We start from the raw sequence: 22,692 nt of genomic DNA on the forward strand, positions 1-22,692 counted from the left end.
AGTCAAAAGGGCGTAGACTTGAACAGATGTGGCAGACAACTGGTATGGCCATTCACCGCCAGATCTGGCTCGAACACATAAAACATTATCGGTTTCTACTCTTGTCTACAAAAATTGCTCACTATTCCAGGATCATTCTGGATTGCAAAAATAACCCCCGGCTACTATTCTCTACTGCTAACCGTCTTTAAACCCCTCTCCCCTGTCTCCACCACACTCACCTCCAACAACAAATGTGAGGAACTTATGGACTTCTTTGTCTCAAAGATTGAAACCAACCGATCAGCTGCCTCTGTGAGTTCCCTTCCTTCACCTAGCCCACAGGGCCCAACTTCATCTGAGGCTCCCACCTGACCTAGCCCTAAACTCACATCTTTCTCTAGTTTCTCTTTGATCTCTGCTCTTGATCTCTCCAAGCTCACCTTGTCCTTGAGACGCACTTCCTGCTCCCTTGACCCTATTCCCACTAAACTGCTGACCGCTGAACTTCCTTTTTTGGCTCCCATGTTAGCCGACATTGTTAACGATTCTCTCGCCTCAGGTACTGTTCCCCTTTCCTTCAAATCTGCTGTCATCACCCCGCTCCTCAAAAAAACAACCCTTGACCCCACTTTGCTTGCTAGCTATCACTCCATTTCCAACCTCCCTTTCCTGTCCAAAGTACTTGAATGTGTTGTTGTCTCCCAAATCACTGACCATCTTTCCATGAATTCAATATTTGAATCCCTTCAATTTGTTTTTCATCTCTGCCACAGCACCGAAATGGCTCGCATCAAAGTCACAAATTACATCCTTTGTGATTGTGACAAAGGTTATCAATCCCTTCTCGTCCTTCTGGACCTGGTCTGCAGCCTTTGACACAGTTGACCACTCCATCCTCCTCTAATGCCTCTCAACCGTTGTCCGGCTAGGTGGGACTGCACTTGCGTGGTTCCATTCTTATCTATTTAATCATAGCCAGAAAATCTCCTGTAATGGCTTCTCTTCCCACTCCTGCACCGTTACCTCTGGTATCCCCCAAGGACCTGTCCTTGGCCCCCTGTTATTTCTCATCTATATGCTGCTCCTTGGCAATATCATCCGAAAACACGGAGTCAGTTTCCACATGTACGCTGATGATGCACAGCTCTACCTCTCCATCACTTCTATCGACCCCTGGTTGGTATCTAAATTGTCAGATTGCTTGTCTGACATCCAGTACTGGATGAGCAGAAATCTTTTCCAATTAAATATTGGGAAAACCAAAGCCATTATCTTTGATCCCTGCCACAAACTGCGTTCCCTAACCTCTCCCTAGCATCAGTCTGAGGGTGAACAAGACTATTCGCAACCTATTTGTCATATTTGACCCGGAAATGAATTTCCAGCCACATATCCGTGGCATAATTAAAACTTCCTTTTTCCACCTCCATAACATTGCCTACCTCAGCTCTTCTGCTGCTGAAATCCTCATTCATGCTCATGACTTGACTACTCCAACTCACTCCTGGCTTTGAGTATTGTTGAGGGGGATGACTCATCAGGGGGGAGCAGCAGCAGCCAAGTTCATTGCACCATGGTTGGCTCTGCTGCACAGGAGGGCAGGAAAAAGAGTGGGAGAGCAATAGTGATAGGGGATTCAATTGTAAGTGGAATAGATAGGCGTTTCTGCGGTCGCAATCGAGACTCCAAGATGGTATGTTGCCTCCCTGGTGCAAGGGTCAAGGATGTCTCGGAGCGGGTGCAGGACATTCTGAAAAGGGAGGGTGAAAAGCAAGTTGTCGTGGTGCATAAAGGTAGCAATGACATAGGTAAAAAAACGGGATGAGGTCCTACGAGGTGAATTTAAGGAACTAGGAGCTAAATTAAAAAGTAGGACCTCAAAAGTAGTAATCTCAGGATAGCTCAGATGAATACGTGGCTTGAGGAGTGGTGCAGAAGGGAGGGATTCAAATTCCTGGGACATTGGAATCGGTTCTGGGGGAGGTGGGACCAGTACAAACCGGACGGTCTGCACCTGGGCAGGACCGGAACCAATATCCTCAGGGGAGTGTTTGCTAGTGCTGTTGGGAAGGCGTTAAACTAATATGGCAGGGGGATGGGAACCTATGCAGGGAGACAGAGGGAAATAAAAAGGAGGCAGAAGCAAAATATAGAAAGGAGAATAGTAAAAGTGGAGGGCAGAGAAAACCAAGGCAAAAAACAAAAAGGGCCACATTACAGCAAAATTCTAAAGGGGCAAAGTGTGTTTAAAAAAACAAGCCTGAAGGCTCTGTACCTCAATGCAAGGTGCATTCGGAATAAGGTGGATGAATTAACTGCGCAGATAGCAATTAACGGATACGATGTGATTGGCATCACGGAGACATAGCTCCAGGGAGACCAAGGCTGGGAACTCAACATCCAAGGGTATTCGGCATTTAACAAGGATAGACAGAAAGGAAAAGGAGGTGGGGTGGCTTTGCTGGTTAAAGATGAAATCAATGCAATTGTAAGGAAGGACATTAGCCTGGATGATGTAGAATCGGTATGGGCGGAGATGCGGAATTCCAAAGGGCAGAAAACGCTAGTGGGTGTTGTGTATAGACCACCAAATAGTAGTTGTGAGGTTGGGGACAGCATCAAACAAGAAATAAGGGATGTGTGCAATAAAGGTACAGCAGTAATCATGGGCGACTTTAATCTACACATTGATTGGGCTAACCTAACTGGTAGAAATGCGGTGGAGGAGGATTTCCTGGAGTGTATTAGGGATGGTTTTCTAGACCAATATGTCGAGGAACCAACCAGGGAGCTGGCCATCCTAGACTGGGTATTGTGTAATGAGAAGGGACTAATTAGCAATCTTGTTGTGCGAGACCCCTTGGGGATAAGTGACCATAAAATGATAGAATTCCTTATTAAGATGGAGAGTGACAAAGTTAATTCGGAAACTAGGATCCTGAACTTAAGGAAAGGTAACTTCGACGGTATGAGGCGTGAATTGGCTAGAATAGACTGGCAAACGATACTAAAAGAGTTGACGGTGGATAAGCAATGACAAACATTTAAAGATCACATGGATGAACTTCAGCAAATGTACACCCCTGTCTGGACTAAAAATAAAACTGGGAAGGTGGCTCAACCATGGCTAACAAAGGAAATTAAGGATAGTGTTAAAGCCAAAGAAGAGGCATATAAATTGGCCAGAAAAAGCAACAAACCTGAGGACTGGGAGAAATTTAGAATTCACCAGAGGAGGACTAAGGGTTTAATTAAGAGGAGGAAAATAGAGTACGAGAGAAAGCTTGCATGGAATATAAAAACTGACTGCAAAAGCTTCTATAAATATGTGAAGAGAAAAAGATTAGTAAAGACAAACGAAGGTCCCTTGCAGTCGGATTCAGGTGAAATTATAATGGGGAACAAAGAAATGGCAGACCAATTGAACCAATACTTCGGTTCTGTCTTCACGAAGGAAGATACAAATAACCTTCCGAAGGTACTAGGGGACAGTGGGTCTAGTGAGAAGGAGGAACTGAAGGATATCCTTATTAGGCGGGAAATTGTGATAGGGAAATTGATGGGATTGAAGGCCGATAAATCCCCGGGGCCTGATAGTCTGCATCCCAGAGTACTTAAGGAAGTGGCCCTAGAAATAGTGGATGCATTGGTGATCATTTTCCAACAGTTTATCGACTCTGGATCAGTTCCCATGGACTGGAGGGAAGCTAATGTAACACCACTTTTTTAAAAAGAGGGAGAGAGAAAACGGGGAATTATAGACTGGTTAGCTTGACATCAGTAGTGGGGAAAATGTTGGAATCGATCATGAAGGATGAAATAGCAGCGCATTTGGAAAGCGGTGACCGGATCAGAACAAGTCAGCATGGATTTATGAAAGGGAAATCATGTTTGACGAATCTTCTGGGATTTTTTGAGGATGTAACTAGCAGAGTGGACAAGGGAGAACCAGTAGATGCGGTGTATTTGGACTTTCAGAAGGCTTTTGACAAGGTCCCGCACAAGAAACTGTTGTGCAAAATTAAAGCACATGGTATTGGGGGTAATATACTGACGTGGATAAGGAACTGGTTGGCAGACAGGAACCAGAGATTCGGGATAAATGGGTCCTTTTCAGAATGGCAGGCAGTGACTAGTGGAGTGCTGCAGGGCTCAGTGTTGGGAACCCAGCTCTTTACAATATACATTAACGATTTGGATGAAGGAATAGAGTGTAATATCTCCAAGTTTGCAGATGACACTAAACTGGGTGGTGGAGTGAGCTGTGAGGAGGACGCTAAGAGGCTGCAGGGTGACTTGGACAGGTTAGGTGAGTGGGCAAATGCATGGCAGATGCAGTATAATTTGGATAAATGTGAGGTTATCCATTTTGGGGGCCAAAACACGAAGGCAGAATATTATCTGAATGGCGGCAGACTAGGAAAAGGGGAGGTGCAATGAGATCTGTGTGTCATGGTTCATCAGTCACTGAAAGTGGGCACGTAGGTACAGCAGGCGGTAAAGAAGGCAAATGGTATGTTGGCCTTCATAGCTAGGGGATTTGAATATAGAAGCAGGGAGATCTTACTGCAGTCGTACAGGGCCTTAGTGAGGCCTCACCTGGAATATTGTGTTCAGTTTTGGTCTCCTAGTCTGAGGAAGGACGTTCTTGCTATTGAGGGAGTGCAGCGAAGGTTCACCAGACTGATTCCAGGGATGGCTGGGCTGTCATATGAGGAGAGACTGGATCAACTAGGCCTTTCTTCACTGGAGTTTAGAAGGATGAGAGAGGATCTCATAGAAACATATAAGATTCTGACGGGACTGAACAGGTTAGATGCAGGATGAATGTTCCCGATGTTGAAGTCCAGAACCAGGTGACATAGTCTTCGGATAAGGGGTAGGCCATTTAGGACTGAGATGAGGAGAAACTTCTTCGCTCAGAGAGTTGTTAACCTGTGGAATTCCCTGCTGCAGAGAGTTGTTGATGCCAGTTCACTGGATATATTCAAGAGGGAGTTAGATATGGCTCTTACCGTTAAGGGGATCAAGGGGTATGGAGAGAAAGCAGGAAAGGGGTACTGAAGGAATGATCAGCCATGATCTTATTGAATGGCAGTGCAGGCTCGAAGGGCCGAATGGCCTACTCCTGCACCTATTTTTCTATGTTTCTATGTTTCTGGCTGGCCTCCCACATTCTACACTACATAAACTTGAGGTCATCCAAAACTCAGCAGCCCGTGCCCTAACTCGCATCAAATCATGATCACCCATCACCCCTGTACTTTCTGACCTACATTGGCTCCCAGTTAAACAACGCCTCGATTTCAAAATTCTCATCCTTGTTTACAAATCACTCCATGGCCTTGCCCCTCCCTATCTCTGTAATCTTTTTCAGCCTCACAACCCTACAAGATGTCTGCACTCCTCAAATTCTGCCCTCTTGAACATCCCTGATTATAACTGCTCAACCATCGGTGGCGGTGCCTTCAGCTGTTTGGGCACTAAGCTCTGGAACTCCCTCCCTAAACCTCTCCGCCATTCTACCGCTCTTTCCTCCTTTAATACGCTCTGCAAAACCTACCTCTTTAACCAAGCTTTTGGTCATCTGCCTTAATTTCTTATTTTGTGGCTCGGTGTCAAATTTATCTGTTTTGTCTTGTAATACTGCTGTGAAGCACCTTGGGACATTTTACTACATTAAAGGCGCCATATAAATAAAAGTTATTATTATTAGTCTATTTTTCCCTGATGTTACCTTAGTCAGTAATGCCCTATTACCTTTGTTACTTTCTCTGTCCCTTCCTGACCCACTCTGCTTATTTTTACCTAAAACCCTGCTCTGCTCTAGAGCCTTGACATTTCTCTTGCCGCTTTTAAATTTACTTTTTCCTGAATCCTCCCACCCCCCTTCATTAGTTTAAAGCCCTGTCTACTGTCCTAGTTATTCGATTCGTCAGGACACTGGTTCAAGCTCAGTTCAAGTGGAGCTCGTCCCAACGGAACAGCTTCCTCTTTCTCCAGTACTAGTGCCAGTGCCCCAGCTTGCAAATTCCTGCTTCCCACATCACTCTTTGAGCCACAACAGTCACTGCTCATCCTCAGAAACTGACCTCAGAGTTTCACATAGCTGTGATGCCCAAATTACCTGGTGGAAAATTGGGCATCAGACAAATCAAATCCGTTGGGAGATTGGACACTGAATTATCTGTTGTCACCAACAGGGAATCAGCCTTCAAGTGCTATTGTATTAAGGTGCACATTGATAATCATTTGAATTTTTTGCAGTTTTCAATTTTCTGGTATTTATTAACATTAGGGATGAACCTTTTGTCAGACATCATTTAATTAACAGATAATGAGCAGAGCTGTGTTGCTATGTTTTGTGTGATGGGTCACTCATTGACTTATGTCTTGTGTGTTTTTTCTTTTCAGATCCGTCGCTTCGTGGCAGCTATGGACCCAGCAGGACTTCATTAAATGTATTTTGATTTAAATGTAATATAAAGTTTCTCTTAAAAAATGTGAACTTAATTGGTAGTAGGTGTTACATTATATTGATTTAAAGGCTAAGCAAATGAAAATAGTAAAAATGGTCCTTTCATTACACTCTTTTTCTCCCAATTCCTAGAGTTTGAATATTCTGTACATCTCCCGATTTTCTCCTTTCCTGCCAAAAAACAGGATATAGGGCAACACTCTTCATGATTGACTGCTGTGTAAAGACTGCTCTATTGCATTACTGTCATCGAGATAATATTGTTATTAGTATCAGTCATTAAACAGACATCAACACTAAGCTTTTGTTAGAATCTTGTGCCACTTGCCTTATATTTTGCAGATGCTTGTGGTTCCAGCATAATTTTGCAAACAAGAAGTCACCAAGCATATCAACAGGCCCTGGCAAACCCACCTGGCAATGATGTGGTAATCTGCTTTCTCAGCACCTGGATCGGCAGAGCGGCAGATGCCAAGCTGTGTGGACTGCAGCATGGACTCCTGCAGCTGTCATGCAACATATCTGCAGGGACAGTAACAGTCAGCTGTGGCTTGAGATTTGGCTGCACCATCGTGCTAGCATGCTACAATTCTGACCTATGCAATGGTGCCGTGGACTCGTGCAGAGGGCAATCCTCCTTGCCGGCATCTCATGCAGCACTACTTCAACTTCAGCATCAAAGAGGAGGGCAGGTGTTGGACTGTGCCAGCACTTGTCTGCAGATTCATGCCTGCTTCCTTTTCCTGCTACACAAGATAAGAGCTCATGGTGATGGGGGGTAATATATTAGCATGGATAGAGGATTGGCTAACTAACAGAAAATAGAGAGTCAGGATAAATGTCTTTTTCAGGTTGGCAAACTGTAACTAGTGGGATGCCACAGGGATCAGTGCTGGGGCCTCAACTATTTACAATCTATATTAATGACTTGGATGAAGGGACCGTGTGTATTGTAGCCAAATTTGCTGATTATACAAAGATGGGTGGGAAAGCAATTTGTGAAGAGGACACAAAGAGTCTGCAAAGGGATATAGATAGGTTAAGTGAGTGGGCAAAAATTTGGCAGATGGAATATAATGTGGGAAAATGTGAGGTTATCCACTTTGGTGGGAAGAATAACAAAGCAAAATATTATTTAAATGGAGAGAGACTACAGAATGCTGCAGTACAGAGGGATCTGGATGTCCTCATACATGAAACACAAAGTTAGTGGCAAATAATTAGGAAGGCAAATAGAATGTTGCCCTTTATTGCAAGGAGGATGGAGTAAAAGTAGGGAAGTCCTGCTACAACTGTACAGGGTGTTGGTGAAACCACATCTAGAGTACTGCATACAGTTTTGGTCTCCTTTTTTAAGGATATACTTGCTTTGGAGGCAGTTCAGAGAAGGTTGACTAGGTTGATTCCTGGGATGAAGGAGTTGTCTAATGAGGAAAGGTTGAGCACGTTGGGCCTGTACTCATTGGAGTTTAGATGAATGAGAGGTGATTTTATTGAAACGTATAAGATTCTGGGGGATTTGACAGGGTAGATGCTGAGAGGATGTTTCACCTCCTGGGGGAATCTAGAACTAGAATAAGGGGTCGCACATTTAAGACTGAATTTCTTCTCTAAGGGTCGTGAATCTTTGGAATTCTCTACCTCAGAAAGCTCTGGAGGCTGAATCATTGAATATATTCAAGGCTGAGATAGACAGATTCTTGAACTATAGAGGAGTCAAGGGTTATGAAAAGTGGAGTTGAGGCCAAGATCAGATCAGCCATGATCTTATTGAATGGCAGAGCAGGGGCCGTGTGGCCTTCTCCTGCTCTTATTTCTTATGTTCTTTATCTTGGTCTGTCACTTCTTAGTTTGCTGCCTGCCATCCCTGGCAAAGGCTGTTCATAGGCTGACATGCTCTCTCATCATCATCATAGGCGGTCCCTCGAATGAGGATGACTTGCTTCCACACCAAAAGGGATGAGTTCATAGATGTTTCAATGAAGGACCCGATATTCCAGTCCTGAACGCCAGGAGTGGAAGATGCTTGTGCGTGGATTTTTTTTTAACGTGTGGTGACTGTTGCACATCAGCCACCACACGGGCTTGACAGAGCTAGGCCTTTATCCAGGTTAACCAGGACGACTGGAGACCTGCTCTGCTGCACGGACCTAGTGCTCACACAAAACCTCTACAGAAAGCTCCTGAATTTTTATGCCCTGCCTTATACAACTCCTCTTTAATTGTCTTTATCCCTTTAAACATAACTTGCACACAGTTTTCTTCTCCCACTGGCCTCATTCCTTGACCCACCTAAGTTTGTGAATAATTATGCAAATGAGCTTAGATCAGAGAATTGAATGCTATTTGCATTTCAGATTCAGGTGAGTCTTAAAGCAGTGCTAATCAAATTAGAACTGGCTTAGGCCTGAAGATGAAAATTGATCACAAAGTTTAAATCAAAAAATGAAAGGACTGATTTCATCACTGGAGTTTAGTGCCCCTTTTAAAATTGTTTTCCATAATAAAATAATGTCAATGTGCACATTTTTTTGGAAACTAGCAACTCCTGTGGTGTTGCTCATGGTGACTCAGCTAACACTATTGAAAAGGTGGGGATGGGAGTAGAAAAGATGAAGGGATGCATGTTTAAAATAATTTAAAAATAAATTTATAAGAAATCACCAGTGAATTGTTTGGTGCCTGTAAAATGTTTTTTTCTTACTGCAGGTGGATAATATATTTATTGTCCTTACACACCAACATTACACAAATCAATCTCTGCATGTAATATGGGGGTGCAGCTTTTGGCATAAGCTGCTCACGTGTGTTTTTGTATTGAAGGTCAAGAAATAAATGAAACTTAAAAAATAGATTAAACTAATTTGCATCTTCTTTATCAATTATCTCTGCAACAGAACTTAATGTCAATAAAAAGTTTTGCATCAATAAACATGTTTAAATTCAGAACTTTTGTTCAGAGCCTCCTCCAATCATGAATAATTGTACAGTTCTTCTGTTTATATTAATCTTTTTTTTTCTAATTTTGGTTTGTCACATATACTGCATTTGTTAAATACACAAACCCTTTAATTGAATAACCTACATTGTTTTTTTAAGCAGAATTAGCTCAGGATATATGGAAAAGTTCATGTTTTACTTTCGTTCTCATTTTTTTACACTTAAAAAATATCTGATTACTTTCACTGCTATTAAAAAGGGATTGCCTGGATTTTTGTTTTTGTTTTCAGTAGTTTTTCCATGATGCACAAGATTGTGGGTGATGGATGGGGCTTAGATACAGCTAGCCCTAGCAATCTGTGAATGGTCATTCCTACTATCAATCATAAAAAATATTCTGGGAGCTCTAGGTGCAGGTGCATGTTGGGAGCTGTATCCTGTTGTGTTGCAGAGGTTTCATCTGACAATGATGAGTTTGAGAAAGCCCATGAACCCCAGTCACAAGTTTCTCTGGAGCACTTGCCTCTGACTGAAAACAAAAAATAATATTTTATTAATTATTTTGTTGTAAATTTTAATATAATGTATAAATGTTATGTTAACTTTATTTCTGGTATTTTCTCAGTCGCAGTGGACAAAGCAAGTTGGTGTTCAAAAAGATTTTCAAAAAGTATTTAAAGTGATCTGATTTTTTTTTAATTGGTAGATTTTTCTGACTGCACATGCTTGATTTGTTGTTTCATATTTCCTTAGTATTCCTTGTTGGTAATTTATCTACCTACTTTCCTTGAGTTGGATTTGCACGTTCCTATCTCTAGTTGTAATTTGTTCATGACATATAATTTAAGCTAATCAAGTGAAAGTGACACTGAAATTTGCATATGTGCATGCATAATGCCTGAATTGGATTGAACAAAATGCACATTAGGCACAAGACTTTTATTTATATACTAGTACATCTCCCATGACACTGCTAATGGTAGGTCAGAGAATATGCTGATTTATGACAGGAGCGTTGCACAGTATAATCAGAAAATACTGAACCAAACTTCACTTTATCACTATTTTGACATTGTTGTCTACTAAAACAGGCTCAGAATTAGAAAGACAAAAGCTACATTTGATAACTTAGTAACACAAATCAAACCATTGGTAATTTGTTAATTAGCAAAATGGAGCTGCTGTTTTACAATAATTTCTGCCATTTAAAAAGCATGGACAGAGCTTAATTTTGGAGCACCCTTCAGATCAAGATATAGTTGAATTTCTAAAGACTGTTATTTGCCAAGGACAAAGCTTCCTTTGTGTATTTCTAGTGATAATAATTACAGCTGTTTTATTATCTTCTAGGCCATCAAGAAACCACATGAGAAAGATCTTCTAGATGATTCTTTTGAAGACACTGATGAGCATATTATGTCAGGACCAGCTGGCAGACAATTCTCTCCTGCTATGACTCTAATGGGCTATTCAACACCCTCATCTTTCCAGAAACAAAGCCCAGTGTTAAAGCGGTTATCTCTTCGAGAAAGGTACTTATTCATTCTTTTTCTTTTCAAATCCATATATATTTTAAGACCAGTGATGTTCTATTTGTGTGCATGTGTGTATATATATATTATATGTGCATGTAAATTCATCTTTTTAAGGTTGTTGAATAAAATCTATGTAGTAAGATATCATGAAAAGCCTGGCCTAATCAGTGGAAATGACTGGGAGCAGTTGCTGAGACATTAATGTGAAAAAGCTGATTTAGTAACAATAGATAGTCATTAATCCAAGGTGCTTCAGCAATCTTGCCATTTTGATTGTGTAGGTTGAACTAGTAACCACACCATTGCCTTCATTAATTCTTTGAAACATTTCCTGATGGTTTCATTCAAAGTAAAGGAAGACCTTTTATTTTTAATACATATAAAATTAACAGGTACCGTATGGTATTGTTGCCAGAGCTTTTTAAGAACAGGGATGTTATCCCAAACAGTATTACTAGATACACTGATTTACCAGTACCCTAGATCCTGGAAGCACTGTGAAGTGGAGGGTAAGTCTAGGAAGGGGTGTCCTGGGGTCTACTGTGATTTAGGAGAGTGTTTCAGAGCATGGGGATGAAGCAGTGTCTGGCTGTGCCAGTAGTACATCTGGCAGTATTCTGAGTAATAGAGTTTAATGGTCCAGGTGAATGGGGCCAAAATAGTCATTGACCCCTTTTGAATATGAGAGTAAGCTAGCAAGAGACATAAAAACAGACTGTAAAAGCTTCTATTGGTATGTAAAAAGGAAACGATGAGTGAAAGTAAATGTAGGTCCCTTACAGGCTGAGAGAGAAGAAATTATAATGTGAAATAAGGAAATGTCAGAGAAATTAGGACATTCTTGCTATTGAGGGAGTGCAGCGAAGGTTCACCAGACTGATTCCTGGGATGGCAGGACTGACATATGAGGAGAGACTGGATCAACTGGGCCTATATTCACTGGAGTTTAGAAGGATGAGAGGGGATCTCATAGAAACATATAAAATTCTGACGGGACTGGACAGGTTAGATGCAAGAAGAATGTTCCCGATATTGGGGAAGTTGAGAACCAGGGGACACAGTGTAAGGATAAGGGGTATGCCATTTAGAACTGAAATGGGGAGAAACTTCTTCACTCAGTGAGTTGTTAACCTGTGGAATTCCCTACCACAGAGAGTTGTTGATGCCAGTTCATTGGATATATTCAAGAGGGAGTTAGATATGGCTCTTATGGCTAAAGGGATCAAGGGGTATGGAGAGAAAGCAGGAAAGGGGTACTGAGGTGAATGATCAGCCATGATCTTCTTGAATGGTGGTGCAGGCTCGAAGGGCCGAAAGGCCTAGTCGTGCACCTATTTTCTATGTTTCTAAACAAATATTCTGTGTCTCACTTCACAGATGAAGGCGCAAAAAACCTCCTGAAAATAGCGGAGAACCAAGGGTCTAGTGAGAATGAGGAACTAAAAGAAATTAAGTATTAGTAAAAAAATAAAACTGGAGAAATTACTTGGACTGAAAGCCGATAAATCTCCTGGACCCGATGGCCTACATCCTCGGGTTTTGAAAGAGGTGGCTATAAAAATAGTGGATGTCATCTTCCAGAATTCCATAGATTCTAGAACGGTTCCTGCAGACTGGAAGGTAGCAACTGTAAGCCAACTAGTTAAGATAGGACAGAGAGAAAAAACGGGAAACTACAGACCAGTTAATTTGACATCAATAGTAGAGAAAATGCCAGCGTCTATTATTAGGGACATGGTAACAGGGCACATAGAAATTAATAGTGGGATTGGGCAGAATCAACACTGATTTATGAAAGGAAAATCATGTTTGACAAATCTGTTAGAGGTTTTTTGACGTTGTAACTAGCAAAATAGATAAGGGGGAACCAATGGATGTGTATTTGGATTTTCAGAAGGCATTTGATAAGGTACCACACAAGAAGTTATTAAACAAAATTAGGACTCATGGGATTGGGGGTAATATACTAGCATTAATTGAGATTGGTTAATGGACAGAAAACAGATAGTAGGAATAAACGGGTCATTTTTGGGTTGGCAGACTAACTAGTGGGGTAGCAAAAGGATCATGCTTGGGCCTCAGATATTCACAATCTATATCAATGATTTGGATGAGGGGACCAAATCTAATATAATATTGCTGATGATACAAAGCTAGGTGGGAATGTAAGTTGTGAGGAGAATCCAACGCGACTTCAAGGGGATACAGACAGTCTAAATGAGTGGGAAAGAACATGGCAAGTTGAATATAATGTGGAGAAATATGAAGTTAACCACTTTGGTAGGAAAAATAGAAAAGCAGAGTAATTTTTAAATGGTGAGAGATTGGGAAATGTTGGTGTTCAGAGGGACCTGGGGCTAGACTTTCCACTTTTGTGCAAATCGGCCAAAAATGGGCGTTATTTCCAGTGTGGGCAGTAAATATGGGTTTTGAGATCGCCGGATTATCGCCCATTTCCAAAACCCTAACTTTCTATTTTTTAAATTGGGTGTTACCACGATGATCTGAAATGGGCATTAGCGTTAAAAAATGTTGACCTTCTGCCGTAAAGTATTGCCGACCATAGCAACGGCATGGCAACACTTGTTTCCCGCGTTTCAGGAGGCCAGGGGTCATCATTACATGCGCAGAAGAGGAGACAAAGAGAGAGGGAACAGAGAGGGACTGAAAGCGTGTGTGGTGTGTGCTTATTGTTGTGGGTGGCAGGAGGGAGATTCACTAGCAGCAAAAAGCCTACTAAGCACCAAGAAGGTAGTTGGCACCGAGTTTTTGTCCAACAAATAATATATAACAGGGAAGGGATGGAGGAGGCCCTGGAGCTGTTAGCCAGAAACACTGGTGGCAGAGGGCTCCCAGTGGTCCCGGAGCGCGGCATTGCACCCCAAGGTGAAACTGCTTCACCCCAAAAAATTATATTAAATCCAGTCTGCTGACCAAACCTCAAAATTAACCCCAACCCAGACAAATCCACAAGAGGCACACAATTGCAATTAGAATCTCCATTGCCAACATGAGACACATGAGAGCCAGGAGGAAGATCTTGCTTCTGGCTCGGAGCACGTTACCACCTCGGGACTGTCCTCTCCCGTATCCATCCAAGCAGCGGTTCTGCCGTCATCCCCCCCCCCCCCCAATGAAACAGCGCCTGTGGAGCTGCTCGGCCAGGAGGCAGGAGGGGAAGGGGAAAGGGATAGAGATGGGGAGGAGAAGCGGGGGTGGGGGGGGGGGGAAGTAAAGTGAGGTGCATGGCCACAGGTGTTGTCTGGGGCATATTTTTAGGTTGCTGGTGCTATTTTGGTGGGAGGGTCGGGGCAAGGAACGAGAGGGCTACCTTGTTGGTTTGCATATGTGTTCTGTTTTGCTGGAAATGGAGACCATTGTAATGATGTACATGTGATAAATTTGTTGTGGGGGTGGGATGGTGTGTTTTTTACAGTTATAATTATGATTTCAGACAAATGGTCGGATTAAATACATACATTTGTTGCGCATTGTCTCAAATAGCTGTACCGTTACACACTGGTGATTCCTTAACATGAAAGGATGTAATTACACTTAACTTTAATCAACTTAAACTTTAACTGTCACCAAGGTGATGCCCATCATAGGCGGTCCCTCGAACGAGGATGACTTGCTTCCACATGAGTTCACAGATGTTTCAATGAAGGACCCGATGTTCCAGTCCTGAACTCCAATTGAAGGGGTAGAAGATGCCTGTGCGTGAATTTTTTTAACGTGTGGTGACCGTTGCACACCAGCCACCACATGGGCTTGACAGAGCTAAGCCTTTATCCAGTGGCAAGGGTTAACCAGGATGACTAGAGACCTGCTGTACTGCATGGACCTAGTGCGCACACATATCGCAGTGTGGGCAGGTCCGTGCTGCCCCGCGTCCCGTACGCTCATTCGCCGCCCCTCCGCCCCGATCCCTCTCCGCTCCGATCCCTCACCACCCCTCCGCCCCGATCCTTCGCTGCCCCTCCGCCCGAATACATGCCGAGGGAGCACACAAATCTTAATTCCATCCTTTAACTCAGCATTAAGGATCTGTCTGGGATTTTACCTCTCAGTGTAGGATGAATGATCCTTGACTCGGTTCCCAAACTGTTTTACATTTAACCCAGTTTGGATCAAAATTAATTGAATATACTAACCCTCGGTTAGGTTACCCTTAAGCTGTTGAGTGAGATAATTAACTCTTGCCAAATCATCAAGGAAGAAGCCAGACCACGTCAAGCATTGGTTCCAAATCACAACTTATCAAGGTACTCTCTCCTCACACCTCCACCATCTGCAGCCTCACTACCATGGTGTTGGAATGCGTACGTGTTAATGGAAGAAATGTTACAAATAAGGTTGTCAACTTAATGACACAAGTTGCTACAAGATGCTAAATAGGTTGGCATCAAAGTCACCCAGTCCAGATGGGATGCATCCTAGGTTGCTGAAGGAAGCTAGGGTGGAAATAGAAGAATCTCTGACCACAATTTTTCAATCCTCCTTGGAGATCAAAAACATAACTAAAACCGATTATCTGGTCATTATCACATTGCTGTTTGTGGGAGCTTGCTGCACACAAACTGGCTGCCGCGTTTCCTACATTCCAACGGTGACTACTCTTCAAAAAGTAATTCAAGGCTGTAAAGCGTTTTAGGAAATCTGGTGGTTGTGAAAGATGCTAGGTAAATGCAAGTCTTTGTTTCTTTATATGGTAATGGTGCCAGAGGACTGGAAAATTGCAAATGTTACACCTCTGTTCCAAAAAAAAGGGGAAAGTACAGGCCAATCTGTCTAACATCAGTGTGGGAAAGCTACTAGACACCATTGTCAAGTACAAAATTAATTCTCACTTGGAGAAACATAGCTTAATAATGGACAGCCAGCATGGATTTGTTAAAGGTAAATCATGTCTGACTAACCTGATTGAGTTCTTTGAGGAAGCAACAGAGAGAATTGATGATGGTAGTGCTGTAGAGGTTTTGTATATGGACTTCACAAAGGCATTTGATAAGTAATGTACTATAAAACAGATGGTGATGCACACCATTGATATATGACCTGCACACCCAGCAGTGTTGCAGCTTTGTAAATAACAACAACCTTCTTTCAAGCAAAGCGCTCATTTATGAGCTGCTGACTTAAGAGTCTTGCAGCTCTGTAGCCATCACGGGCCTTTTCCTGCAGGCTAGAGGGAGGCGGGGGCATGGTTTCAGCGTCAGCCTGATTGTCTGGCCCGAGGTCAGCGTCCACCTCCTCGTCCTCCTCTTTCTCTCCTGAGGTGGACCGCCAGTCCCTTCTGGCAATTCTTGTGCCTTCCTGATAACCAAGTTGTGTAGCATGGAGCACACCACCACGAATTGAGCTACCTGTTCAGGGTGGTATTGGAGCTCGCCTCCTGAGTGGTCCAGGCATCTAAAGTGCTGCTTAAGCACTCCAATGGTTTTCTTGACTATATTGCAAGTGGATGTGTGGCTCTCGTTGTATCGCTTCTCGACTTCGGTGTGGGTGTCATGCAGGGGGGTCATCAGCCAAGTGGCGAGGCCGTACCCTTTGTCACCAAGCATCCAGCATTGACCTTGTGGCTGACTGGTAAACATGTCAGATACAGTGCTCTCACACAGGATGTGAGCATCATGGATGCTGCCCGGAAATTTAGTATTCACTGCCATAATAATTTGCTTGTGGTCGACAACGAGTTGCATATTCAGGGAGTGGAACCCCTTGCAGTTCCTAAAAACCTCTACATCCTGAAAAGGTGCCCTCATGGCAATGTGCGCACAGTCTATTGCTCCCTGCACCATAGGGAAGTCAGCAATTCAGTAGAATCCTAAAGCCTCTCAGTCTGAACCTCCCTGGCTGAGTGGGTCTAGTACCAGGGGTCACAGTCTCAGAATAAGGGGTCGACTATTTAGGACTGAGATGAGGAGAAATTTCTTCTGAGGGTGGTGAATCTTTGGAATTCTCTACCCCAGAGGGCTTTGGAGGCTGGGTCATTGAATATATTCAAGACCGAGATGGATAGATTTGTGGATATTAGAGAATCAAGGGATATGGGGATAGTGCAGGAAAGTGGAGTTGAGGTAGAGGATCAGCCATGATCTTATTGAATGGCAGAGCAGGCTCGAGGGGCTGAATGGCCTACTCCTGCTCCTATATCTTATGTTCTTATGTTATCAAGCCCCAACTCTCCATCATGTTTCGTTCATCAGCCTTCTCCCCAACCAATCACAGCCCGTTTACAATCTCATACTTTGCACCACCATTTTCCCCATTATCAATCAGTTTCTGTCCTTATGTTCCTGCATTCAAGCAATTAAGCATAAATTTTCTCCTTAAAATTCACGGGAAAGGAAAGCAATTTCCTGATGTGCACAAAGACCACAAAAGTGGAAAATTTAGTGTACTATTAATGAGTTTACCAACTAGTCTTTAATAAACATAATTTTTTATAATCAAATAAAAATGACCATAAAATTTTCAGAAGTTCACCATTTATGCAGTATTCAAGTTTTCACATACAAAAAAAATAGCCTCAGTGATTAAGAGAATTTTTTTAGTTGAATTTTCAAGAGCACCGACAGCATTTCATTCTCTATAAACAATCTCAAATCCTCACAGGCAGAGGAGATACACCCTTCTACCTTTCAACTTCAGTTGGTGCACAGTTTGCATGCTGGAAAATGCTCAGAAATAACTAAAAATATTGCACAATTGTTGTAAGGTAAAAATATACAATTTGATCACGGACTTTTGAAGAAGGATGAAGCCTTAAATAAACTTTTTTAATGAAGGTATAAAAAAACATGAAAAACAATTTAGTGGGTAAATTTAATCATGGAATTGTGAAATGTGTATTTTTTATAGTTCCTTATTTTGTTTAAACCCTTGTTTCGGATATTACTAATTTCAGTTAGAGATTTTATTTGAAAAAGCATTTGAGTGGTTCATCAACAAACAATGACATGAAGATTCAATGATAAGTGTCTAAATAAAGAATTTCCATTTTAAATATTGACAAAATACGCACATACTCAAGATTTTTAATATATAATAGACATATATATATATATATATATATATAATTTCCCCCAGGCTCAACCCATAGCACGGATTGGTACAAGCACACCTGTTGATCTCAGCTTTGATCCTTCATCGCTTTACATTCTCGGATATGGCGCGCTGGCAAGGCCAGCAATGATTGCCCGTTCCTAGTTTGATACAGCTGAGTGGCTTGCTCGAACACTTAAGCAGGCAGTTAAGAGTCAACCATATTGGTCTGGGTTCGAAGTCAGATATAGGTCAGATTGGGTAAAAATAGCAGACTTCCTTCCCTAAAAGGGAACGTAAATGAGCCAGTTGGGTTTTTATAACAATCCAATAAATTCATGGTTACTTTTAGTGAAATCAGCTCTTTGGCCCCAAGTTTCCACATGATTTGCTCCTGATTTTTAGGAGCAACTGGTGTAGAATGGAGTATCTTAGAAATCGGAATTCTCCACATTTAGTTTGCTCCAGTTCTAGTCAGTTCGAACAGTTTCACTTTGGAACAGAATTTTTTTTTCAAAAGGGGGCATGTCCGGCCACTTACGCCTGATTTCAAAGTTTCGTGAGTGAAAACTTACTCCAAACTAACTTAGAATGGAGTAAGTGAAGATTTTTGTATGCTCGAAAAAACCTTGTCTACACTTTAGAAAATCAGGCGCAGGTTACAAATTAGGCGTAGGGAACAAGGTGGGGGGGGGAGGGGGGGAAGGGAAGTCATTAAATTCTACAATCAATCCTTAGTTATACTTATACAAATATTATACAAATAAATCCAACCTGAATAAAAATTTATAAGCAAAGAAAAGATTAAATAAACCTTGTTCCTACCTGTGTGAAAGTGCTTCAGGCAGGCCTTTCATGTTGGAGACAGGCAGCGGTGTGGCGTCAGTGTCTCGACGGCAGCGGCAGCAAGCTTCGAGCTGTGCTGCAGTGCTTGAGGCAGGTCTTCATTCTCTTCGTGGCTGGCTGCGAAGAAGCAGCACAGGACGGACCCGAGGCCATTCGGCCATGAGATATCAGCGGTGTCAGTGGCTGGCCGGCAGCCGAAGAATCAGCGGACCGATGTGTGGCCATTCGGCCATGAGATAGCAGCGGCGTCAGTGGCTGGCCGGCAGCCGAAGAATCAGCAGCGGACGGACGTGAGGCCATTCGGCCATAGGATATCAGCGGCGTCAGTGGCTGGCCAGCAGCCGAAGATACAGCAGCAGCCTTCGAGCTGTGAGGGGGACTGAGGCAGCCACATCGACAGTTTTATATTTAAATTTGCAGAATGGGTGCTGCATTGTCAACACCATGTATTATTGCAAAGTTGAATTGGCACTCTTATTTCTCCAAACACACAGTCCTTAATTTGCATGCACCAATGCAGCACCGGTTCTGCAAGTTTAGCAGTGAAAAGCTGAACTCACTGATTTCAGCAGGTGATTTATTCAGCAGTGCTGCTAAAAGCACTCCCTCACACACAGAAATATCAAAAAAAATTAAATTATACAAGCCTTTGCAGGGTCCAAGAAACAAATCTTCACTTTTTCTGCAGTATTTTTAAAAATGGCCGAGTGCCAATGTTTGTGTGAGACTGCGCGTGTGCGCACGCTCCAACGCGCATGCGCAGGGTTGCCGGCACCACGAAGGCTAATTTAAATTGTACCCGCCCCCTGCTACTTAGAAAATCGGCACGAGTATTAGGCTCCGCCCCCTGCTGCGAAGAGCGCGTCGCGCCAAGCAGACATCGAGCTCCTTGTGTAACTTGGGGCCTTTATTTCCAGATTTTGTTTTGAAACTGAATTCAAATTCTCAAACTACCATAGTGAGATTTATAGTCATATATTTTCTAGAATATTATCCCTGGCTTCTGGATTACTGGTCCAGTAATCTAACTACTACTCTATTATACTCTATTTTGTACTTAGAAAGATGATTTCAGCATAGACAATAATGGGGGTGCGAGGGGCTTAATTTTCCCCAGTGATTGCACTGTTTTTGGCGTAAGTTTAAAAAGTGTAAATTTCCCAAGGAATATGCGCCAACGTAACTCAGTTAGTTACGATTTTTTTTAGGTTTGTTTTTTTTTGTGTAACCTGATGTCTGTGCCAGTTTTTGTCAATTATGGAAGTTTGCCCCCCCAAAAAAAATTCTCCTAGGTAGGCGTATGTGACCACACCTGATAAACCTTCTGGTGAGTTAAGAAAAAGCAGCACACATTGAAAAATGGGCGCAGAAAGACGCCATTGTTTTTCAGCCAGCGAAGTTTTGGAGGAAGTCAAGAACACTTAAATATGCATAATAAAGATGATTTTTTTTACCTTATAAAGCAGTAAATGGAAGTTTGATAGAATTCTGTAAGTTTTCATATTTTTTCAACTAACAGGCCACCACCGAACGTCTGCAAACAGGGCTGAAGGGTTGGAGTGTCGGCCGGCAGAATCTGCCCTGTGCCCGGACACGGGCTTGGCTGCAAATGAAGCCCGGGAGGGTGGGGGTGGGGGGGGAAGGTGCGGTTATGGAAGCCTGCACTACTCATCAAATCAAGTCCGGGTGGGTGGGAGGCTGCGGAAGGCGATCGGAAGGCATCACAAGAATGCACTACGCATCAAATGTAGCGCGGGGGTTTGGGGGGGTGGGTGCCCGATCACTGCGCCTGCTCAGACCCGAATGTGGTCCATATAGACCTATGGGGAGAGAGAACAAAGAACCTTGTCCTGCCTGCCTGCCGTTTTGAGCTTCTTGCAAAGGTAAAATATAAGCATGGGGGCAATACTGGCAATACCATACCTTGTGCAAGCCTTTTGCATGATGGTGCTGCGGAGGAGACAATTGATTCGACGTCATCGCAGGAGAAATCTCCGAGCCCGTAGGGTGATGGGCAGGAGGCCTTACCCACATTGGGTATATCGAGACAGGCGTTCGTACCTGCACCAGGGTGTTGCAGACTGTTTCAGAAGGCTCTGTTTTCGCAAAGAAGTTGTAACTGAGATCTGTGAGTTGGTATGTCAGGAGGACTGCTTTATCAGTTGAAGTGAAGTTACAGCTTTACTTTCATTCTATGCATCCGGATCATTCCAAGCTACAACTGGGGATGTGTGCATCATTTCTCAATATGCAACACATATCTGCATTCGGCAGGTGACTGCTGCACCAAATGCCCGGAAGAATGACTACATAAAGTTCCACAGGCAATGCGTGACAGGGCTGTGAGCTTTTCCGGGATTGCTGGCTTCCCAAAGGTACAGGGCTGCATTGATTGTATCCACATTGCCTTGCGAGCACCTTTGGAGGATTCTGAGATGTACAGGAACAGAAAAGGCTTCCATTCCATTAAGGTGCAGCTTGTGTGTGACGACATGCATCACATCATGTCAGTTGATGCAAGATACCCTGGGAGCACCCATGATGTGTTCATCCTATGCGAGAGCGTTATATCTGCTATGTTTCAGCAGCAGCCAGAAGGGCAGAGCTGGCTACTGGGAGACAAAGGGTACGGCCGCGCCACCTGGCTCATGACGCCCCTACGCATAACCCGGACGGAAGCTGACTGGGAATACAACATGTCGCACATTGCGATGTGCAGCATAAGAGAGAGGACCATTGGTATCTTGAAACAGTGTTTCCAATGCCTGGACCATTCCGAGGCTACTTGCTATACTCCCCTGAGATTGCCAGTCAGTTCACTGTTGTATGCTGCATGCTGCATAACTTAGCCATCATGAGGCAGCAGCAGATGGTAGTAGTAGAAGAAGGTGAGAGTGGCTGATAATGCGATAGATGCAGATGACGAGGAGGAGGACGAAGACAAGGAAGCCATGCAACTACCTGAACCCAGAGCACGACGGCGGAGGAGGGCGGGCCATCATGCCCCTTTAACGATTGCTCGAGCCTTGCGCCAGCAGCTCATCCGTGAACACTTTGCTGCCTGAAGGCTCAGCGGCAACAATTCCATGCGGACCATGTTTACTGTTTGGACCTGTTCCGTAATGTTGTGTTGTTTTAATGGAACAAATAATGTAAATCATTCAGTTATAATTTTATATATATATTTTATTCAAAAGTTTAACAAATATTTGATGTACTTAACTTTAATAAATATATGTTTGTATCAAACTTTAAAGTTTTCACTTAAGATCTCACACTCTAAGATCACTTGCTAACATAATTTACAAAAAACTTTTAATTTGAGAACAGTTACAACAGTAACAACAATAATAATAACAACAACAACAGCAAAGAAAGGCTGCAGCCATCTCTCCTCCATCTTATTCTAAGACCGCCCGCTGCGCTTGGTCTTGTTGACTCCACCCCTGCCCGCAGGCGGTGGCGCAGCGTTTCTCGGGTTGGTACCAAGCTTATTCTTTCGAACATCTCGGGTAATGCACACTTCTTGATGAGCGGGGTGGGGAAGGGGCAGGCAGTATTGTGGAAGGCCCAGCAAGGCCTCTTCAGAGGCTGGTCTGGGGATTGGAGTCAGAGTGGCAGTTAATTCTGTCAATGGGCGCGGGGTCTGGTCTTGTTCCCTTATTGTAGCAGCTAACTCCAAAATTCCCTCCCTCATGTGCCTTGACAGTTTCTCAACGACCTCCAACATTCCCTCTCTCATGTTCACCGACAGCGCATCAGCTACCTGCGACATTCCCTCCCTCATGTTCCCGGACAGCATTCCCATTTCTTGCAACAGTCCCGATACCTCATCACCCACCCCACTGATGGTGTCCAGGAGTG

At 43.2% G+C, this 22,692-nt stretch overlaps 1 protein-coding gene across 3 annotated transcripts in view; it reads left to right on the top strand.

Annotated features, from left to right (window-relative positions):
• The window catches only part of spata6 (spermatogenesis associated 6), a 187,641-nt gene that overhangs the window by 107,284 nt on the left and 57,665 nt on the right, over window positions 1-22,692 (top strand). For all 3 annotated transcript variants that reach the window (XR_011594060.1, XR_011594061.1, XM_070886907.1), the window contains 2 exons: window positions 6,397-6,443; window positions 10,751-10,932. Coding sequence is in view for 1 of the 3 variants with exons in the window: in XM_070886907.1 (XP_070743008.1) it covers window positions 6,397-6,443; window positions 10,751-10,932 (229 nt within the window). In the remaining 2 variants the exon portion in view is untranslated. The remainder of the gene's footprint in view (window positions 1-6,396; window positions 6,444-10,750; window positions 10,933-22,692) is intronic.

The sequence above is a fragment of the Pristiophorus japonicus genome, chromosome 8 (assembly GCF_044704955.1).
Source record: "Pristiophorus japonicus isolate sPriJap1 chromosome 8, sPriJap1.hap1, whole genome shotgun sequence".
Taxonomy (NCBI): domain Eukaryota; kingdom Metazoa; phylum Chordata; class Chondrichthyes; family Pristiophoridae; genus Pristiophorus; species Pristiophorus japonicus.